Source organism: Panthera uncia (assembly GCF_023721935.1).
Source record: "Panthera uncia isolate 11264 chromosome A3 unlocalized genomic scaffold, Puncia_PCG_1.0 HiC_scaffold_11, whole genome shotgun sequence".
In the NCBI taxonomy this organism is placed as follows: Eukaryota; Metazoa; Chordata; class Mammalia; order Carnivora; family Felidae; genus Panthera; species Panthera uncia.
Genome location: NW_026057578.1, coordinates 93,513,261 through 93,537,026, shown reverse-complemented (window position 1 = coordinate 93,537,026; position 23,766 = coordinate 93,513,261). Strand labels below are relative to the sequence as shown.

Below are 23,766 nucleotides of genomic sequence, written 5' to 3'. Positions count from 1 at the left end.
CTGATTTGTCATCATATAATTACAGGCTAAAATAGGCTGACTCAATAACTAATGCTGTCTGCTGCAAGTTAATCACACAGGCCACATGATGGATCTCAAAGACAAATCACCAAGTACTGGATTATAGGGGTACTTTGTTACTATCCTGGACTGTGTTCATAATTCATGCTGAAAAACCTTTAAAAAAAAAAAAACAATTGTCTTTTCACCTACTGGGTGAAAAATATAGTAGATGATATAGACAGGTGCCATCTGACTTCTGTTTTCACCCATCTTAATTGACTTGATATCTAATGTAAGATGCATGAAATGGAAGTACAATGGGACTACATTCTTGTAAGAAGTGGGACTAATAATGCCATTTTGACAAGATGGTGATTATATAATACGATAAGGGTTGTAAATATGCCTTGATCATTGACACAAGATACTGGGCTATATCAACACTGAATTGCATTCAGTCAATCAAACTGACTTTGAATTGATTAATGTTTGGATGAATTACTCAAATTTGCCCTTTGTCATGGACACAAAAATGCTGGTTTTATTTAATTCTGCAGAGGAACTGACCTGATGGATGAATTGATTTAGTGTTAGGCCAAAACAGGCTCCAAAGCCTCTCAGTTTAATGAACTTCTCAAATTTCAACATTGGGAGTGGGGGAAGGATTACAGTCCACAAAAGATTTGCCAAGTAGGGGGCTTCATATTCTTTTGTGTACTTTTCTACTGTCACTAATCTGTGATACAAAATGATTTCTCTTCCAAAGGATGACAATTTTCAGTCATTCTTTATTGAGCACTTAATGTATGTCAGGTATTCTGTTCATTTTTTTACAAATATTAAGCAATTAAACCTCAAAAGAATTCTATCAAGTCTATTGTTCACATTTTACAGATAAAAGGACTGAGGCTCATAGCAATTAAGCAACATGTAATGGAGCATTGTCCTCATTCCACTCTTTACAATTCAAAACCAAATCTGTCTGAACCAAAGCCAGTGCATCTTTAATATTCTGGCTTTTACCCTCGTATTTCCCCTATCAATGTCCATCTATATATCTTGTGAATCATTTCACTGTTGGATGAGAGTATCAGGGCATAAGGCATGAAAGAGAAATTGGGTTATAAGTACAAAGATTTTCTTAACATAAGGTTTAGTCCTCTTTGAGTCCTGTTTATTTATTTATTCTTTATTTTATTTTTTTTAATATGAAATTTATTGTCAAACTGGTTTCCATAAAACACTCAGTGCTCATCCCTACAGGTGCCCTCCTCAGTGCCCAGCACCCACTTTCCCCTCCCTCCCACCCCCCATCAACCCTCAGTTTATTTTCAGTTTTTAAGTGTCTCTTATGGTTTGGCTCCCTCCCTCTCTAACTTTTTTTTTTTTCTTCCCTTCCTCTGTCTACTCTTCTTTCACAATTCGTAAACCAGTGTGAGCTTTATGGGGTTTCCTAATCTCTGTCCTAAATCACTCAGACTCATGCTTCGTATACAAACTCATGTTTCCTATACATTATTTTTCCTAAAGTAAAGCTTAATAGAGAATTAAAATACTCTAACTAGAATATAGTAAGAACTCAATCTATATAATGAGATTGTTTTCACCCTATAAAAACTGAGTCTTTAAAGGGAGGATAATCTCACCCTCTTTTATAATCCCCAGGGATATAATCTCTTGAAACTTGCCTTGATTACCTGCATCTACCCTCAAGGAGATACAGTTAATAGGATTGGTCAGAATCCTCTTAGAAACACTTTTGTTGGTAGATAGTGTCACTGAGTGTTCAGGAATGTTCAAATGGCAGCCAGAGCAATAATCTTTCTGTTGCTCCATGCCTTAAACTGGCATATTTCTAATATGTCTGTATAATTTCTTTTTCTATCATGTGGCAGACAGATCTAGGGCTACCACCCTGGCCATAAGCAGGTATTAGCGAGAGGGAGGGAGAGTTATTTCTCTATTCTGATGAATTTGGACCAATTTCAAAGATGTGGTCTTGTTCACCAGAGACCCTAGGCCAGAACATGGAACAGAGTATGGAGCCCATAACAAAGTAGCGCTCTAATTTTCCATTTGTCCTTCCCTCTTGAGTTAATAAGCTTGGCAACCTCAAGCAGAACTGTGGTGTCTGTGCCAATACAAGATCTGAGTATTCATGTGTTCCTTAGCTGTTGAACTATCTATTCATGATTCCAAGCCAATAAAATCCACTATACTCTTAAATTGTTTGCAGTGATGTGGCTGCTAAGTTTCAAGTGATGGAGAGAAAATGGAGTTAATAGGAATCAGAAGCACTAGTGGTTATTTCCATTGTGTAAAATATGAATTGCGGGGCGCCTGGGTGGCTCAGTTGGTTAAGCGTCCGACTTCGGCTCAGGTCATATCATGATCCGTGAGTTCGAGCCCCACATTGGGCTCTGTGCTGACAGCTCAGAGCCTGGAGCCTGCTTCGGATTCTGTGTCTCCCTCTCTCTCTGACCCTCCCCATTCACGCTCTGTCTCTCTCTGTCTCAAAAATAAATAAATATTAAAAAAAAATTAAAAAAATAATATGAATTGCTAAAAACAACCACAAGTAAGAAGGCAGATTTCTGAGCTATGAATCTCTGCGATTCCAAGACTCTGGTCAGAAATACCCTCAAATCAATGTGGTGTAAATAGCCCTGGTGCATGAAACCCAAGTCCTGGATGTCCACTCACCCGTGCACTCTGTCCTGCAATGAGCTGGTCATCCTCAGTCTGAACACTCGTCCGGCTGCGCACATCATAATCCTCCTGCTCAAAGTCAGAATCGTCTTCTAGTTCTTCTGGGGTCTAAAAGTACAAAGGAAAGGAGAAGAATCAGAATATTCTAAACTGATAACCCTCAATGCCACCCATATACTTTGTGGCAGATAAGGCTAAGTGGCTCCCGGGAAAGAGAGCTTGTAGGCAGTTACATGTAGGGGGTTATGGAGGAGGGTGCTGGCTGCAATGGAGTCGGAAAAATCTAGCTGCCCCAGTTTACCTTTTAAAAAAATATATACTTTATTTCTTCCTCCTGTAGGTATTAAAATGCTATTTAACTCTTGACATGACATGCTTTCTAGTTTTAAGACAAACTATATTTGTGTTTTTTCCATCCATAGAAATCTATTTAAGATAGAAAATAACCACCACCAACAAAAGTTATACCTATACGTGGTCTATAATACCCTTTTTGGTCTATTCCCAGTCTTTTTTAGTCTTGATAGTGAAAATAATCTCCAAGCCAATTGTTATTCCAGATGAAGTATCTGACGTGGTCACTAAATTGTATACTGTACAGGTTGCGACTATGGATTCCAGACTCAAGACTGCCTGAATATGAACCCCTGTGTGACTACTGGCAAAATCCTCTTAGTTCTGGTTTCCTCCCTTGTGATATTGATAAAAGTTGTTCTGTGATTTTTGTGAAGATTAAGTAATATTCTTTGTGTAGAGTGTCTAGCATATAATAGGCATTTAAAAAGTGTTTTCCATCATAATTTCTTAGGATTTTGAAATCAATTCATTCAAACACTTTTAAAAAGTAAAGCCACCAATTACTACACCACTACAAAGGATTAAATAACTCTTTCATACATAGTATCAATTTAGCTAAAACCAAGCACAGTGAAATAAGGATCATTCTCTATTTAGAGATAAGAACACGAAGGTTCTGAGAAACAACATGTCCAATGTCCCTAACCCAGTTAACAACAGAATTAGAATTTAGACACAAGTGCCCAATTGTGTCTAACTTTTTCACCTTATAAATCAGGTAAGAATTGCAGCTATAGAATGTCTTTAAAGTGAGTAGTTACATGAAGATCCCGTCCAGTGTCAGAAAAAAGTGTATGAATTAATCTACAAACCCAGAAATAAAAATACTCCCCATCTTTAATAACCATAATAGATAACATGTGTTAAGTGGTTTTCATGTGCCAATGCCTATCTTCTCTAAGCACTTTGCATATACTAATTCATACCATTTTCTTAACAGTCCCATCATGCAGACACCATTTTCTCCACTTTGCAGATAAGGAAACTGAGGCATGAGAGATTATACCTGCTCAAAACTTTCTAAATCTTGCAGCATGTACCGTAGACTATCATCTCTGTTAATTCTAAGAAGATGAACTTGGAGGTGGTGGGGATGATTCACAAAGGGGACACAGTGCATTAGTGTGACATTCTTAGATCATTGGTCATTAGACTGAGATCTGACAGTCACCCACAAACTGCCTCCTGGCACACAGTAACACCATCTCCCAGGGCTCTGTATTTCAAAAGGAAGAAATAGACCACAGCAGTACTGATGATACAGGTACCCATTCCTCATCCAAAAGGGCACATTTTTATTCTGCTGGTTTCTTTGGCTACCTCACTGTAATTAATCAGGTGTGGTTATTGATGAAGCCTTGAGATTGGTCAGACAGGCATAAAATGGGGTCTTCATGCCAATATCACCTTATGCATAGTAATTTTCCAAGCTTTGGCGTATCCTTCTTGTTTTCCTTCTCTCTCTCCATCAACCCTATTAATATTCGCCCAGTCATCTACAGATGTTCAATTTTCTTTCACAGAATTATTGAAAGAAAGAGGGAAGAAAGAGGTTTTGTTCCCATACTTTATTAACTAAAGGAGGGGTGGGGTGGGCAGAACGTGGTTCAAATAACTGGTTGTATTTTCATTGCGGACAGAGACAATAATCTCTGACCATTTTTCACTCTTCTGAAATGTACTAGAGAACAATTACAGCAAGTTGGTAAATTCTGCTGACGGATGAGATGACAAGATTTCAAGTGCTTTTCATCATTAGTTTTTCAAAAGGAGAGAGAAAAGTAAAATGAAAAACCTCACTCAACAGAAAAAAAGGGAAAATATGACAGTGCCTATAGCACTGTGTCCAAACATTTCAATGATCTGTGTGTTTAGTAGATGAGTCAATGACAAACACAACCTGGCATCATATGGTTAATAATGATGAGCTTTCATTCAAGTGACTATGGCTCAGGAACCAAAACAAAGTTTAAAAAAACAAAAAACAAAAAACAAAAAAAACCCAGAAACAAAAAGCCCAAAACACAAAAAACCTGGAAGTGGACCTAGGGAACTGGAATGTTTTTGGCCTAACTTTGCCACTCACAAACTGTGTGTCTTTGGCAAGTCATGTACAGTTTTTCTGCTTCTCTATCTCCTCATTCATAAAATGGAGATCATAATTCCTATTTGTCCCATCTACCTCTCAGGATTGTAGGATAAAACATATATGAAAATGCTTTGTAAATGATAAAAGTGAACTAAAGTAATATGTGATAATGATGATTATTATGCTTAACAAACTATATACCCAATAACAACTGCAATGATAATGGGAATAATTTTTTACCAACCACTATGGGCCGAGCATTCAGCTAAAGGATTTACTCCATGTAAAAACCTAATGAAATACATTGAATCCCCACCTTACAGATGTATAAACAGACTCAGAGTCAAGTCAGTTTTCCAAGGTGTTACACCTAGCAAGTTGAGGGGGCTCAGGGCCTATGCTTGTAACCATCACAAGTAACACCAGGCAAATGGGTGAGCTTAAAATATTTTCTTGTGCCTTAATCATGCAGCAAACCCATCCAAGTCACCCATATAAATGTTTCTGTGCGGGGTGCCTGGGTGGTTCAGTCTGTTGAGCATCTGACTCTTGATTTCCTCTCAGGTCATGATCCCAGTGTCATGGGATCAAGCCCCATGTCAGGCTCTTGGCTGAGCGTAGAGCCTGCTTAAGATTCTCTCTCCCTGCTTCTCTTCTGCTCTCTCTCTCTCTCTAAAAAGTTGTGTGCATGTTCATTTTGTTAATTGCATGAAAGCACTGGGTTTTTTTTTCTTGAATTATTCATTTTAAAAAGTAGCAGTGTTATGTGTCAGTTGCTCAAAGATCCCCACACATTAAAGGAGACATGGAAAAATAGTGAAGGTCTGCAAATGGGCCCAGAGATAATAGGACTTATATCATTAGGTAGTCTTATAGAGTAAAAAGAATCACCAAAATGTGTAATTCACTAGATTGGAGGGAGGCTGGACTCTGAGGGTCAAGTCTCAATTCTGTCTTTCTGTGCTCCCAGGGAAGACTTTTTTACAATAATCAAGAACCATTTTGGGTCTATTCTCGGTTCCCTAGGTCTATTATCTGATTGTTAGACTGCAAAAGTGGGTTTAATTTGAAAAATGACACAATTAAAGTATTCGGTCTCTAAAATCTGCCCCCTCTAAGAGTCTATGAGATTTTCTTGTGCCTATTACACAGGCTCAAGAAAATCATGTGCTTGTCCAGGAGGGTCACAACACATGCCAGTTGCAGAAAAGGACCAATCCGCTTGCCTCTGGCTCCTAATCAAATGCTCAGTATCCTCTAAAACAGTTTCTGGAGAGAAGCAAAATGAGAAAAGACAGAGGGATTTAGTGTTTCACCAGGACACATGAAAAATATATTGAGGCCCATTTAAAATAAAGGCTCAAATGCGTATGAGAGTTTCATTAGGAACAGAAAGATGAGGAGGACATGGAGAGGCAACAAGAGAGTTCGGATGATACATGAAGAAGGATTTCCCAAGCAGAATGACTATACCAATGGAATGGAGAAAACAGAATTACATTTCCCTGAAGTCAATGTAGAGCAAAATCATCTCAGTCAGGACTGACTGGCCATTGGCATCTCTATCCCGCGTCATTCTGAAAGCCTCTTGATTGATCTCCTTGCTTCTATTTTTTCCACATACAGTCTACTCTTAGGGTGAAGATCCCTGGAAGATCTAAGTCAGCTTAGAACACTTCAATGGCTCCCATCTCATTCAGCATGGTCCTTACTCTGCACCTGCCATTCCTTCCACCTGGAACACATTTCCTCTAATATTATTATAGCTTGTTTCCTCCTCCTCCACGTCTATTCTCAAATGCCACTCAATCAGTGACCATCCTTCATAAAACGAATACCCATCCTGTGTTCTATCCCCTTATACTGCTTGTGTTCCCCATGGCACAATAACTGACGTGTTCTATCTCCTTGCTTATTTTCTGTCTTCCACCAGAGGAATATACATCTCTTGACGATAGGGACTTCGTTTTGTTCACCTCTGCATTCAGGGTCCCTCTAACAGTGTGGAGCGTCTAGTAAGCTTTAAATAAACAGTTAATGAACAGATAACCAAGACAAAATTACCGAATTTTTCTTAAAATCATAAGAAATTATTTCTAATTACTTGGGTTAGGAAAACAAAACGAGGAACCTTATGGAACCATGTTAATTAACTGGATAATAGCGATCTGCAAGAGTAATATCAATTTTGCCACCAAACTTGTTTCTGAAGTCTCCTCAACTCTTTATTTTCTAGCTCTGATGAGTAACTCTAATCCCTGCCATTTTAATAATATTGTTAACTTACTTGACAAATTCTATTTCGTTAATGGATTGTAATAAGAAACTTCACCCCAGCAGAATGAGAAAAAATATTTCTTGGGAAACTACTGCCAGGTGTATGCTAGTACTTTATAGCTATGGCCATATTTGTCCTCGTTTGCAGATAAGCAAACTGAAGCAGAGATGAAAATCAGTGTGCCAGTGATGCCCAAACACTTAAGCCATAGGTCCTCAAACTTTATTGCTTGAAGCACTGTGTCTCAGTAATCTTTTTCAAGGTGCCTCTGGGCTAACCACAAAACATAACAAAACAAACAAAACAGCGACAAGCCTAACAGTTCTGTTGATGAAGCAGTTAAATCACAAAAATGGATTAAGTTGATTAGACTTAACAACATGACTTCTCAAATCCTGGAATACAACTAAACATCCACTGAGTTTCCTTTTTCTCACAGCAACCACCAAAAGCCCAGCTTCACAAATACAGGATGTTATTAAAACAAATACACCAACCTAGTGTTTAAACCGTGAACTACTTTTGGCTAATATTTCCCACAATATCGGAGACACATCTGCATGTTTCCCTTGAAATTTTAAAACATCTTCCAATGCCCCAAGGGCCCTTTCAAGCACAGCTTGGGATAGATCAAGTTAAACTTTAGACTTTTATTTTTTTATTTATTGATTTTTAATGTTTATTTATTTTTGAGAGAGACACAGAGAGCGAGAGCAGGGGAGGGGCACAGAGAGAGACACACACACACACAATCCGAAACAGGCTCCAGGCTCTGAGCTGTCAGCACAGAGTCTGACACAGGACTTGAACCCACGAACCGCAAGATCATGACCTGAGCCAAAGTGAGATGCTTAACCATCTGAGCCACCCAGGCGCCCCTAAACTTTAGACTTTTATCTGAACCCCGGGCACTACTGTTTCTGTGACCTGCTTTCAAAAGTATCATGTACAGCCAAATTAATGGGTTCCAATTACATTATAAAAGAATATAGATATCATAAAAGATTTTTTTTCAGGGTTATTGTTATGAGAAGAAATTACTGTTTTTTTATAGCGATATCCTAACACCAAGATATTACCTCCTTCTACCCTACCCAGTTATCTTAATTTCCCATATTAAATGTCTAATTCTTAAATGTTAACTTGGTTCTCATTACTTGTAGATTCCTTATTTGTGAATTTGCCTACTCACCAAAGCTTCTTTGTAATCCCCAAATCAGTGTTTGGGTAGTTTTTCACAGACAAGTACAACGTGGCAAAAAAAATTTGAGACACCTAATCTGTGTGCTCCCAGCTGAGGTCACATAGCACAAGGCTCTGCCTTTTTGTTTCAGCTTTGACGCTATAAATAAGCATTCATTTTTTTCCTCTGCTTAAAACGTCTTGCAAGTACAGTGCTAACATGTTATTTAGTGTTCCTAAGTGTAAGAAGGTTGTGATGCACCTTACAGAGAAAACGCCTGTGTTAGATGAGCTTCCTTCAGGAATGAATTATAGTGAGGCTGGCTGTGAGTTCAATGTTAATGAGTCAGCACCATGTATTAAATAAAGTGTCTTTAAACAAAAACATAAAATATAAAAATATAAAACACAGTTATATATTGATCAGTGGATAAGAATGTAAACAGAGGCTCACAGGAACCTAACAATGTTCCCTTTGGAACAATGTTTCACTATTCTCTAACTCAAAGTTCACAGCAAGGTTACGGGATATAACTACTGCAAATAACGACCATCAGGTGTATTCCTTTTTGAAATTACCATGCTGGGGTAATTAGAAAATTCCTTCTTGGCTGATAGATTACCAAGGACAAGTCTCATCAAGAAGTAAACAAAACCTAGTCTCACAGCAGACTATACCTGTTCCAAGAGAGAAGCGGGGTCCTGAAAGGTGAGGTTGGGGTACAGAAAGGACAAGTTTTGTCTACTTCAGAGGGTTGTCTGGAGCTGCCCTGGAGTGCCTGGATACCAACATCACATTAAATATGTATTGATTAGTGAAAGGCAAGGTGATGGAGCACTTAACCCTTCAGGATCCATTATGCATTTATTTTCAGGGGTGAGGTGGGGGGAGGAATTATACTTTTTACAAAGTATAATCAACACTTTGGGAGGGAAGGGGGCATGGCCAGATTTGCTGGGAAAGAAACAGCTCTACTCATCTCACTGTGTTTCTTTCAAACTTAGTGCAGTGGATTTTTAAGTAGACCTAATCATTGCACTAGGAAAGTAAACCAAGAAATTAAGTACAAGATGGAGCCATGTGGGTGCTGAACGGAGAAGGATTTTAAAAATAACAATTTGTACATACTGTACATTTCTCTCTTAAGTTTTAAGTGGTGTGAAATCCATCTGATCAAATCACTTGAAATGTCGAGATGCAGGAATGACACTACATGAAACAAAGATATGGCATTTTATCTAAAATTATGTTTTTTTACAGCTCACGAATGAATAAATGAATGATGGCTATAAACTTCCTCAGCCTCCCAGATGAACGGTTGTCACAAAAATGTGAAGGCTAACAAAGCAGAAAAATGGCAAAAGAGGGAATATATCTGGAGCATTATAGTGGGATTTAGTGTCAAATGCTTTGAAAACATAACTCTCATGGTCTATTACCTTATTTCACAAGTTAGTATGTAATGGAAAAAAATGATCTAATTTGTTATAGGTTTAAAAGCCTGCCTTTTTCTCTTTTGCTTCTCCTCCTCCAATTCTCATCCCTTTTCTCTCTGTTGCCTTCCTATCTCCCTAGGTATCTGTTTCCACCACCACCACACATACAGTGCCCATAAAGCGCCAGAAAATGCACCACAGTGCAGGGAAAATAAAAATACAAGCTTTGCTTTCCAAAATTTCAGTCTAAAGAAGGTAATCGACATAAAAGGGAATAATGTAATAAACACTATAGCAAGCAGAAAGTTACAGAAGTTAAAAGAGAGTGACAGAATTTTTGATGGAAAAAACTTGAAGAAAGAAGGTCTCAGCCAAATCTTGAAAGGTGATGAAGTTGACAGATCTAAAACGGGCAAGTTAGAAGATCAGGAAATACAACCGATAGTCTCCAAATTCCAAATTGGAACTCCACATTGTTAAGTGTAATTAGTGTCGTCTGATACAACTTATGCAATGATCTGAACACTTTGAATTGATCATAAAATTATTATGAAAGGCAGACATAGTTAACATGAAGACAGTCAAGCTGAATTTAAAGGGAAGAAAATTCTAAGATGCTTCACTCCCCAAGTGAAGGAGTTTGGTGATCATTTTAGGAGAAGCACAGATACCAAGAGGGAAGAGAGACTCTTCTTGGTGATACTTTACTCCACCTGCTCAGATCACCATGGAAGCATCAAGGTGCACTCTGGATACCACAGTTGAAGAGGACCACTCATGAATTTAATGACTTCAAAGATAACAGGATTTGGGGGAGAATTAATGACATATACAAAATACTCAAAAGACCAGGTATATATTGTCCAGAGAGAACAATATACCACAGACATTATTTGGTTATTACTGTCTTGCAATGTTTGAGGAGATATTAGTTTAGATGTTCAGTGATCACCCTGAGAGAGTTTTTTTCAAAATGCACTCAGTAGATACCTCATGGTTTTATTGAGCAGCTTTCGAGACATTAGAGGATGAAGGTGAAAATACAATCCAGGGCTGTTGCATCCAATATGGTAGACATGAGCCACAATGAGCTAGTGACAACTTTAAATGTAGCTCATACCATGTGTCAAAAATTATTACGTTTTGGATACACTTGGTTAGGTTAAATATATTATTAAAATTAATTTTACTTGCTTCTTTTTTTTTCAGTGTGTCCACTAGAAAATTTAAACTTACAATTGTGGCTGACATTATATTGCTATCGGACAACATGTGTTGATGACTGGCACTGCAGAAGCCCCATCTCTGCTTCAGTCATAATAGTCACAAATGTATTTGTGTCATCAATTTTGCTTTTGAATGTTTCAGTTTAAGAATGAGTTCTATGGGTAAGAAAATTGTTGGCAAACTATGCCAAATTGTTGGTTAGGTGAGGAGAAAAAAATATCTTACAATGAAATATTATGGAGCAATGAAATGGAACAAGGTAGGTTGTAGGTCTTAATATAGATAAATGAAGGCACATTGTGGGTGAACAAAGCCAGTTGGAAATAATAGTTGAGTTTTTAAATCTACTATATTTTGTATTTTTCTAGCGTATACCTCTAAATAATTACTCGGACAATGGTTTGGAAGGCTCATACCTGACAAACTGATAACGGGAAGATAGTAGGGTGAGCCATGGGTGGGGGGTGGTTTGCTGCAAGATTATGCAGCCTTATTTATCAGGTCTTAATTATTAGTTACAAGGATGATGTAACTGTTTCATATTATGATCATTGATACTATTAAACTGGATAATCTTCATTTCTTTCCATCACATGGCTTTCTGATCCTAATGGGAAAATAACATTAGTCAGAGGACCACACAGATAACAGCAAGGGTACCTGAAAGCTAGTATCAAATTTAAACCAAAATGCATGCCAGAAACAGGAAAGACATCACTTTTCAGGTTATTCAGTGTGAATCTAGGCTTGTTGGATCACTTGTCCCTTTCGTCTGAGTAGTCCCCCTTGTGTGACTAAATGAGGAGCCAAACAGCTTAACAAGTTAAATTAAGCAATGGAATAACCAAAAGTAAATTATTTGGGATCCCTACAAGAAGCTCTGATCAGCTCCAAGCGATAGAGGCCTTACATACCCTGATCATCAGCACAGCCTTCCTGATGTCTCGAACACCATCATATACCAGGCGAGAGGCATCAATGAACTCATTCTCTTCAAATGGCTGAGGAACGTTGGCACTCAGGGCTTCAATGGCAACCTCTACTTGCTCAGCAAAGCGTGGCATCACTGCGTTAAACAAAGTGAGAAACAGTGGATTATGCGATCTTTCTTTCATGCTTCCTTTTCCAGCCCTTGTGCAAGGCGGCACACTCCAGTTCTTCCAACGGTTCAATGGAGCTGGCTGCCTACCTGGTCAGTGGGATGGATCCAGTTTAGTGGTCCTTGTATCACTTACCTTCAGCAGAGAAAGTAAATCATTACTCCATGAATGGTGATGGTATACAACAGCAAGTTTTTGAAACTTGCTCAGGGTAGGGTGGTATAGTGTGCATACATATACATTTCATGTTCTCCTAACCTGAGTCGAATTTGACTTCTGATGGTTACTAGCTCTGAAACCTTGGCCAAGTTTTCTTAACTCCTTCTAAACCTGTTTCTTTGTCTATAAAATAGGAGGTCCTATCTTAAGTTTGAATGAGGTAACACATACACATTTACTGGATGGTGTTAGGCCCTCAGAAAGCCTCGATAAGTATATAACTAGTATCATACGCTAAAGTCATAGGTGATGAGTGAGTAACAGACCTTAACCTATATGACTTCATAGTAATGTGTGAATGAAGTGATCCAATCTTTCCCACTTTTGTTGATACAGGACTTGAGATTAGATGTGGGGGACGGTAGTGGGTGGAGGCTTACGGAAAGACCATACAAGAGGGGAGAAGGGATCCCAGGATACTCCTGCACAAAGCCTAGGGTTAGAGCCCAGTGGGTTCAAAGATGAATTTTATTTTGTTCCATATTCCCAGGACCATGCTGATGTGAAAGAAAAGCATATATGAATTTCTAAAATGTTAGCACCTCTTTCTTTACACAAAGACACCTACATACACACTGGAGGTTTGCAGAAAGTAAATTTAGTGGAATGCCTGGAACACTTCCACTGGCTGCTTAAAACAAAAATGCTGCTGATTCACTGATTCTCAAAAATTATAATTCAATTTTTTCAGCTTTTATTTTGTAACAATCAATTCACATGGCAAATTAAAGCCAAAAGCACAATTCATTTTATTTACAAGGACAATAAAAAAGAAACATCATTCATCTATTTTCCATTTCTGAACATTCATGCCTGATTCGTCTTTATACTTGTTTTCGCCCTCTGTGGATACTGTAACATCCATTTTAATCCCTAGTGTGAGAAACTCTGCTAAATTACTTTCTAGGGTCAAAGTATTCAAGATAAAACATTCCTCGAAAAACGTATTTCTACTAGGAAAAGCCAAATGTTAAAAAGTATATTTAAAAAAAAAAAAAGGAGGGTTACAGGAAAACAGAGTAACCATTTTTTCAATAGACATGATCAAAACCAAAGTATGCATGGGGTGAATTTCCTTCTGTGAGTGAATTACTATGATTGGTTCTCTATACCATTTGCATTTTTCATTTGTGCCTTTGCACTGCTTTTGCATAAAAGGAATTGGTGGACATTGAGTTGTACTGCTGCAAAAATCATATAAAAATTTATTTCTAAAAACTACCACATTAAACTAAGGCCATTTCAGCTATCCATTTGTGTCGGGAACAAACTGTTTTACATGACTAAATAATCTCAATCATTGCAATTCACCTCCCTAAGCGTGAAAATATTGCTATATGTATTTGGCATTTTCACATGAGTATCTTTCTTAAACGAAATTACAAATCCCTTTCCTTTCCTCAACTGAAAATTCTCAATATCAATTTCATTCTATTTGATGTCTAAGCTGCTATCATGACCATTCACAATTTTACAGATTTGAATGGTACCATCAGAAGCAGTTAGCTGCCTGAAGTTTTGTCCTTATTGTTTATATGACAATTACTATGCCTACATGTACATAAAATACTCCTACATGGGCACCTGTGTGGCTCAGCTGGCTGAGTGGCTGACTCCTGATTTCAGCTCAGGTCGTGATCTCATGGTTGTGGGATCGAGTTTTGTGTTAGTCTCCTCACTGAGCATGGAGCCTGCGTAAGATTCTCACTCCCTCTGCCTTACCCTCCATTGGCACTTCCTCTCTAATATAAAAGAAAAAAATACTACTACAAATGAATAAGGCAAAAAAAAATAGAAAAATAGACAAAGGATTAGAACAGGTAATTCACAAAAATACTCAGTCCCACATTATTGATAAACACATGATGTTTTACGTCATTAATAACTGTAAAACTTACAGCATAGGCAGTGAGATAGCATTGCATACCTATTGGAATGCGCAAAGTAAAGCTTATTAACACCCATCTCACCAAGCATGTGGAAAAAAAGGGAATCCTTCTACTGTAGATGGGAGTCAAATGGGCACACATCATTCTGACAAACACTTTGACAAAATCTAATAAAATGAAGCTTTCCAGTCCTGACCGGTGAGCTGAGACATTTTCTAGGACATGGCCAAATGCTGACTTCTAAAGAGGTACTTATTAGGAATGTTGAGTACATCGGAGTCACAGGAACACCTTTTCTCTACAGTTATAGCTTCTTCTTAACAGGTTGAGTACTCCAAGAGTTAAAAAGAGTTATATTAAACCTAGGAATAAAAGTAACAGCTTTAAGAGATCCCTTCTAATCAGCGGTATCCCAGGGCTGTCAAGGCCACTAAGTTGGAGGCTGGGGAGACATAGTGAGCTGTTAACTCTAGGTTCATGGGCAGTTCATCAGGATGGAATAAAATGGACTTAGGGATATAAGTCGGGAGACAGCCAGTATAGTCAAGAGAATAAGTCCCTAAGTTCAAAATATTGACTGGGAAGAGCAAACTGAAAAGAGATGTCATTTGTGAGAAATTTAAAAATACACATGAGGGTACCGTGCATAATTTAAACATACATATTTTTATGACACATGTTCTGAGAGAATATATACCACCTTAAGTATAGTGGTTGTCCTTGAGGGGGACAGAGGGCCATGGGATTAGGTAGGAGTTGTAAAGAGGCTTCAAGTGTATCTTAATTCTTAAGGAAATAATAATATGAATCAGATATTGCAAAATGTTAATATTTGTTATACCTCAGGGTAGGAGCAAGTTCTCAGTTACATTAGTCTCTGTCCCTTTTTTTATCTTTGAATCTTTTCATGATTCATATATTTTAAAAAGATCAACATATTATCCTTAAGGCTGTGCTTTTTTACAGAATAAGGCTCTGAAAAAATTAAAGTTCTAGCTCATCTATCAGAATGTAATAGAAAACAATATGATCAACAATATTTTTAATGTTTATTCATTTTTGAGAGTGAGAGTGGGGGAGGGGCAGAGAGAGAGAGAGAGAGAGAGAGAGAGAGACAGAATCTTAAACAGGTTCCAGGCTCACAGAGCCCAATGTGGGGCTCGAGCTCTGAGTGGTGACATCATGAGCTGACCTGAAGTCGGATGCTTAACCAACTGAGCCACCCAGGCGCCCCATTGATCAACAGTATTATGTGAGGAAGTCCCTCAGAAATTGTGACTGTGATCACACGCCTAATATTCAACCTTAATAACTGCCTGCTGGAGAATTGAGTTAGGTAGTACTCACCCACTGGACCCCGGCTCTTGGGCACACATTTCCATTTTCATGAAGACCTTTGATGGAGTATAAAAGGGGAGATCAGCTTGTCATGTGGCTTTGTTCTGCTTGTACAAGGTCACCCTGAGGAAGAGCTGGGGAGGAGCACAATGCAGGAGGTGACCTGCTAACTTCCTCTACCAGCTTCTAGGTCTCATTCTGTGCCCAAGGGAGAAAAGGGAAAGCTAACATCTAAAGGGACTACTTCCATAAGGGATGCTCTGGGGCCCAAAACCTGCCCAGGACTTCTCTGAAACCCCGGGTTTGGAGAAAGGCATTCTGTTTGCTCCAGCTGGAGTACAGAATCTCTCTAGGAAGATTTAGGAAGTGGCATGTTGGTATGAACAACAGTGTTGTGGACATGGCATTGTCAGAAGGGGAAGAAAAACAAAGCCCTTTTATAAAAACATTGGAACAGGACAGTACGGAACATCAACCTTCTAAGGAGGAAAAATGGTGGAGGAGGAGGTGTAGAATCTTCACTTTACCAGTGGGGGCTCAGATCTCAATTTATCCTTAATATTCCAACAATCTTATTATATTCAACCTGGTAAAACCCAGAACTTGAACTAATTCAATTTGATTTGATTTACTGTAACTGATAAGGCATCCATTTCTCTTACCTCAAATCAGTGTTTTTCCGGATCTGAATCTTAAGAAACTTTCTCCATGCTCAGCTCTTAAGTAGATTCAATACTTATTTATTTAGGGCTTAGTCAACTGCTCTTTAACCAATACACACTTTCTCTCGATGCTGTTGCTCTTTCCTGTTTAGTTTTATCCAGTTTTGTTTTTTTATCTTTTTGTAATTTTTTGAATGTTTATTTGAGAGAGAGAGACAGAGAGAGCGCAAGGGAGAGCAGGGGAGGGGCAGAGAGAGAGGGAGGCACAGAATCTGAAGCAGGGTCCAGGCTGTGAGCTGTCAGCACAGAGCCCAATGTGGGGCTTGAACTCACAAACCATGACATCATGACCTGAGCTGAAGTCAGATGCTTAACTGACTGAGCCACACAGGTACCCCCTGTTTTGTTTTTTAAAGTGATAAGACAGAAAAACACAAGTTTATAGAACAATGATTCTTGGCAGAACCTAAGACTTTAAACTATGAATTTTTCTAATGCCTCTGGTAGTATCTGAAAAATTAAATATCCCCAAAGTAATACTGAACTAGAAAAAAGTCTCAAACTACTTCAAATATGATGCTGCTTCTGCTTCCCAGTAATTAGGACAAAACACAGCATTGCCTTTGTGATTAGCACATTATATATTAACAGAATTTCTGGCATAGGGTTACATAAATAGAAGTTTCTACTTTCTGAATTACATCCAAAAATGTATACACCACTTTACTGGTATTTATCAGAAATAGTGAATTGCTCTTGTAGCTTATATTCTGAAAGGGTGATCAAAGTTGGAAATAAACTTGTAAATTCTTGCTATACTTTTGTATTCAGAGTGCACACTAGGCCACAGAATGATGACATTCCAAGAGTAATGAAATCAGAGTTCAGCATGCATATAAAAACCAAGGTCGCCTCATTCTACTGTCTATTGAGATCCTAAACCAGAGGTGCAGAAGATCTGGACTGAATCCTCCAGAGAGACGTCAGGGGTGATGTTTCAGAGCACGGGGTGAATCAGTAAAATGAACAAGAAGTTGTCCTAAAGATGCAAATAGGACTGCTGACAACCATCAGAGCAAAATCCAAGGTTAACTAGAGGTAGTGGAAATGAACAGCCAACCAATTGCCCCTGAGGAACCATCTAAAAGGTCCATGTCTAACTACAAATGCTCCAATGATTTCCTTTAATACGGACAGGCTCTAAAATCTTTATGAGATACAAACACATAGGGGTGCCTGGGTGGCCCAGTCAGTAAGATACAAACACAAACTTCAGACACCTGCCTATACTTCTCATCTCTGTCTCTCCACCTATTCCTACATATATTTAAATGTTCCATTTTTACACTGAGTTATTTAATGTCTTCAAAGATGACATGGAGACATACCGTGTCACACCAAGATGTTCATGATGAATGTATTCTCATACTGAAATGTACCTCTTCGTCTTTGGCCCAGGTGAATTCCTCCTCAATCTTTGGTATCTCATTTAGACTTAAGTGCCATTGTGAAACTGTCCTTTATTTACAAAGTTGTCAGTTCTCTATAACTTTATAGCATCCTGATTAGGTATGCACCATTATAGTGCTCAGTATAATGTATTAAAATTGTTTGACATTTCTGTATGTCAACTGTTTTACATTAGGAGTCATTTTTAGGAATGAGACCAGCTCTTCCTTCTTCTTTGTATCATAAGCCCTTATCGTGCTTCAGGCCTAGCTACTCAATCCAGCTGGGACATGGATGAGAAATGAAAGAATGGGATGTAGGAAAGAACTCACTTGTCTTTGAGTATTTCAGGGATAAAATGAGCAGTATCGCATCTCACATACTAAATGTCTTTCTGCACATCACTTCAAATTAGTTCAATAATTTCATTAAACAGTTTCATGAGTCATTAAGCAAGTTATTAGTGGGTGTTCTAGGGTTGATCTCTAGGGACCTTTTAGAAACCTGAGCTCAATCCTTTCAGGACTACTTGAGTAGGAGCATCGCCACTGAGCAAGATTCATTATCGTATCCTTGACTAGTTCACCAGGGCCAAACTTGTATATCTTCAGGTATATGGGTCACCCAATTGTGTTGGTGTAGTCAGCCAACACACTCTCATGAGTGTGTTCCTTGCACAAATTTTATTACCAAGGAATGAGAAAGAAAATGGACAAGGACCAAGGACTCTGCTCTTTAGAAAGAACCAGCTTAATAAGTGTTAATATAAGAAATGAGAATGAGAATATTTGAGAAAATTTAGAAAGAGAATGAAGTATCAAAAGTAAGATGGAATTGTGGCCAACCCCAGCAGAGGAATACATTATAGTTCACCATTCTCTTGCCAATCACAAATAGTTAGTATGCATCCATATTAATAGTTGGAGTTAGAGTAAGAATTGGGTGTTATCACAGTAATGGAGCCAGAAGGTATTAATTTGAGGAGACCCCATGGGGGCAATTTCAGGATCCCCCTACAGCAGGAAAGTACAGTTTCATGTCATTTCTGTAAGTAATGCATTTTTCCCACAATGGAAAGAATAAAATCCCCCTAAGGGATTTTATTTAAGTGGCCTCCAATTACATGTTAGGTCAGAGGAGAAGAGAATATACAGGAGAGTAGATCTAAAACACTGAGGGCCCAAATTTGCCCAAGGTACAGACTGACTGGAACTTAAAAGGCTCTGGGTATATCTTGACAGTTGAACACATTTGTGAAGTACGATCACTTAGTGAGGAGACCATTGGAGCCAGAGCTCCAAGTCATAGTCAGTGTAGAAGGAGGGTCCAGGGCCAACTGAAGCTGTGACACATTTTGTAGCTTTGGCACCATTCAAAAATAATGAAGGACAAACCAAGAATATATCCATCATTTTACATGGGTTTGGTAGTTTTAGTCAAGAATTTCATGATCATTAATTAAGTTGTTAGAAGACTTTCTAAGGTCTCCCCATCCAAACAGGAATCTTTCAAAATTCTGAACTCTGAGTCCTTTTTTTTTTTTTTTTGAGCTGCCTAGATTTCTACCTATTGGACAAGAAATATCTAATCAGACATAGAGGCTTCCCTTCAATACAAAAGAGTGGCTAGAATCTTGTTGAAGCACTTGGCTAGGATCTCCTGCATTATCCAGACCCTTCACTTCTGACCCTGACTTGGCATACTCACACTGATCCTGGTTATGACTTTCACCACTACCAGCAACATAACTTCTCAGAGATTCTGAGATTCATGTTTGAATCTCAGAACCTAAGTCAAATGAAATTTTCCCTAGTGAGATCATTACTTCTCTTCTTTTCTTTGACATGTACATTGTTATCTTTGAATTATATGCTAGTCTCATCTTGTTTCTGTGCACAATTTTTCAGATCTGTCCTCCACTCCAAATCCCTTCTCCAATTACCTTGAGATAATCTTGGCCTTCCTTTCCCCACTGTTTAGCTCCACTATTCTCCTGCTCACTCCTGGCTACATATTGCATAGCACTGTCTTGATTCAGTGGTTCTTGTGTGCTCAGGAAGCCATTGTATAAGCAAATAGGTACAATGTGCCTGAATTAAGTACTTCCCTATTAAGTCCACATTGTGGGATCTGTTATGAGTCTCTGAGATGGGCCCCAATGATCCCTCTTCTCTTGGTATTCATACCCTTGTGTGATCCTCTCAACTTGAACATGGGCTGAGGCTAGTGACTTTCTCCCAAGTGATAAAATATTAGCAAGAATGATTGGATGTCATTTCTAAGATTAGGTTACAAGAAGATGCCGGCTTCCCATTTTGCTTGCTTTTTCTTGCTCTCTCACTTGCTCACTCTGATGGAAAACAGTTGTTGTGGAAAAGCATCTATAGCAAATAACAGAGAGAGGCCGTTGTTCAACAGCCAGTAAGGAACTTAAGTCCTTACTTAAGTTGAACTTAAGTCCAACAACAAATGAGGATCTGAAGCCCTCCAACAACCACATGAGTGAGTTCAGAGACAGCTCTTTCACCAATTGATCCTTAAGATGACTGCCATCCTGGCCAACACTTTGACTGCATTCTTGTGAGAGATCTTGAGGCAACGGCACATAGCTGAACTGTACCCAGCCTCCTGACCCACAGAAACTATGAGATAGAAAATGTTTATAATGTTAATCTATTAAGCCTTGGGGTGATTTGATACATAGCAATAGCTAGCTAATAGAGTATGCGTAAGTAGAAATTTCAGTAAAAACAGTTAGCAGGACATAGTAAAATTTCTGTCCAATTGTAGCAACTATGCTTGGTCTAGTTTCTGGTGTATTTACTGGGTCTAAGAAGAAGCATAAATGAATCTTGATATTTGCTTTTTTACAAGTTAACCAGTTTAAACCTCCATTTACTCAAGTGTAAAACAGGGATGATAGCTGCCCTTCAGGTTTTTATACAAAGTTTAAAAATAATATATTCAGTAAATTTTGTATACAATTTTATATACAAACATAGACAGTACTTAGCCACTGGGAATAAAGTGATAAATAAAACAAATATAATCCTGCCTTCCAGGCAAAAAAAAAAAAAAAAAAAATTGGAATATATGCAAGATGCTTACCATCATGTCTGGCACATAAGATTCACAGTAAATGGCTCCCATAGTTACTATCTTTACACCATAAGCCTCTCTATCTACTCGTCCACACACCTTTTTTCTTTGTTTATAGGCAGACAAAATCATCCAGTCTCCTTTGGATAGAGGTACAACTACGTGACTCGTCACCTAGAAGTGGGCTTTGTGAGGGTGAAATAAATTGAAAATAACACTCAAAGTAGCACTAACATCTCCAATTGCGAAGTTTGTACAGCTTATCTTGAAAACTTAGTTTCCCTGCTTTTATGCCCTTCTCCGTCCTTGGCATGACCATATCATCTTTCTGATGGTTTTGCATTTTTAATAGTGAATTTGAAATCTATGAAATCTGCCCTTAGGACGAGATTTGATAAGCTCCCAGAATTTTCCATTTTATCTTGATTGCCAAAAAAGCCAGTGTCAAACATTGTACCCATTATGACCTCATCAGATCTATGAGGAAAGGGAACCTTTAAAAGTTATGAGACTTAATCAAAATGCTCATAACTGGAAAAAAAGCAAAACCACCTTCCTTACCTCATTTTTCCCCCAGAAACCTCCTATTTAATCTAATATTCTCATGAAAGTATTTCCCTTCTATCTCAAACTTACAACGTTATTTTATATGAGTTGATTAATTGAATCTGGATTTTGAGTAAAGCATCCTCCAATGCTTTTTAAATGTGGTAGAAAGAGTAGTAGAAGTCATATTTAAATACTCTCTAAATTTAAATCTCATCCTGTCTAGACCAGTGATATTCTAGCTTTTCCCACGCTTTATCTTGATGACTCATAATCAAGTTAGCCAATAGCCAATGTTGAACATTGGAAGCTAGGAGCAAAGACAGAAGAAGCCTAGCTTAACCTGCTCCTTAGTTCCCGGTGACTGTTTGTCGGCTGCTTCTATTCTCTGGACAACCATCAGCACCACCCCAGCTAGTCCTAATTCTTCCATCCTGTGTGTATTCTTGGACTTTCTTTCGTCAGAGTCAGTCATCTGTTCCCTCTGTGGGAGTTCCTAAAGGCTGCCATTTTCATAAATTCATGTTTGGAAAATTATAATGTACATTTCTAACATCAAAATCAAATTCAGATTCCAGAAGGCCATACATAACCCATGAGCTGAATTGTTTGATGAAAGATGAAAAAGGACTGCCTAGAAGAAGGAGGAAAAAAAAAAGCCTCTGTAAATTTCATTCACGATAACTACCCTAGGAGAATCGGGGAACATCCATCTGCACTCGTCTAGACACAAGTTCCTTTCCCCAAGGAAAGAAAATACTTGCTTGGAAAGTTCTTGTATTTTAAAATAAGCATTTCAAAAATAATCACAAATGGCTTATCAATTTAAAGGAAAGGATGGCAGATTTAATTTTGAAATTTAAGGAATCAATAAAGAATTGAACATGATGCTTTATCGAGCTTATAGTGATTGCGGAAACCAAACTTGGTAAGTACAGTTAAATTGGTCATTAGTGAGATTTAAAGGATTAAGAAGTTATAAAATAACTGCTAAGATCCTGACCTTGATTGTTAAGCATGTATTTTTTAAAAAGGGTACAATCCCCCAAATAAGATAGAATATTGTGTCCATTATATTCTTCATTTATGTTAACAAAACTTTTGGAGCTTGAACTCTCATCAGCCTGAAGGAAATGAAGAGGTGGTCTCAGATCTCAAGGGGTTAAAATTTAATTAGTAAGCAGTACACACATACAGTTATCTAGATACCCATACACAGGGCAGAGAGATACATTCAGACAAACAAATGAGCAAACACAGATTTTACAACATAGGGTGGTAAGTGGTAGGTACCTAATAAGTGACACAGATAATATGAGTAATGAGAGCACAGAGAAGTGGGATTGGCTGGTGTAGTTAGAAAGAGGAATTCACTGATAAGGAAGAATCCAGCTAGTACTAAAGAACTGGTAAAATACAGAAAGGCAAACCAGGTGGGGAAATCATTCTGGAATCACTTTAACAAGAATAAACAGAACGCTGGCATGTCTGGATGGCTTAGTTGATTGAGCATCTGACTTTTGATTTCAGCTCACATCATGATCTGATTGAGCTGGGATTGAGCCCTAGCCCTACGTCTGACTCTGCACTGGGCACAGAGCCTACTTGGGATTCTCTCTCTCTCTCTCTCTCTCTCTCTCTCTCTCTCCACCCCTCCTTGCTCTCTTAGTCTCTAAAAAGAAAAAGGAAAAAAAAAAAGAATAAACAGAAGTCTGTTCTCTGGTTTTTAGATCCTTCTGTTATTTCAGGTCTTCCAGTCACAAGCAAAGCTTCCCATTTTTCCAAATCAAACTATTTCTGGAATACTCCAATGATATAGCACATGTGCTCCCAAACAATTGACTGTCAGCACATTCCTCTTCTCTAGGATTCAAACAACTATTATTGATATGGCAGAGGATCTGGGTGAACTTACTATTGCCTCCTTTGTGCACAGTTAATACATCCTGGCCACCAATTCCTATGGACACCAGCACAGACAAAATATGCAGGCCCTTCTGCTACCCCACTGCTACTATCCTGGAGGACATTAATGCCCTTGCAGTGACAAAGAAATATTATGCCATTTGTGGTCCCCACTATTCTGAACCCATAATGTGATTCATACAGAATTAAATGAATATCCTTCCTTTTGGTTTTACTTTGACAGACAGGCACGAGACAAGAGCTATTTGTTCCACTA

At 38.3% G+C, this 23,766-nt stretch overlaps 1 protein-coding gene across 3 annotated transcripts in view; it reads right to left on the bottom strand.

Moving 5' to 3' along the window:
* Positions 1–23,766, bottom strand: part of CTNNA2 (catenin alpha 2) — a 1,105,968-nt gene that overhangs the window by 76,671 nt on the left and 1,005,531 nt on the right. For all 3 annotated transcript variants that reach the window (XM_049651803.1, XM_049651801.1, XM_049651802.1), the window contains exons 13-14: positions 12,197–12,348; positions 2,707–2,820 (exon numbers count right to left, since the gene is read on the bottom strand). In XM_049651803.1, coding sequence (XP_049507760.1) covers positions 2,707–2,820; positions 12,197–12,348 — 266 coding nt within the window. The remainder of the gene's footprint in view (positions 1–2,706; positions 2,821–12,196; positions 12,349–23,766) is intronic.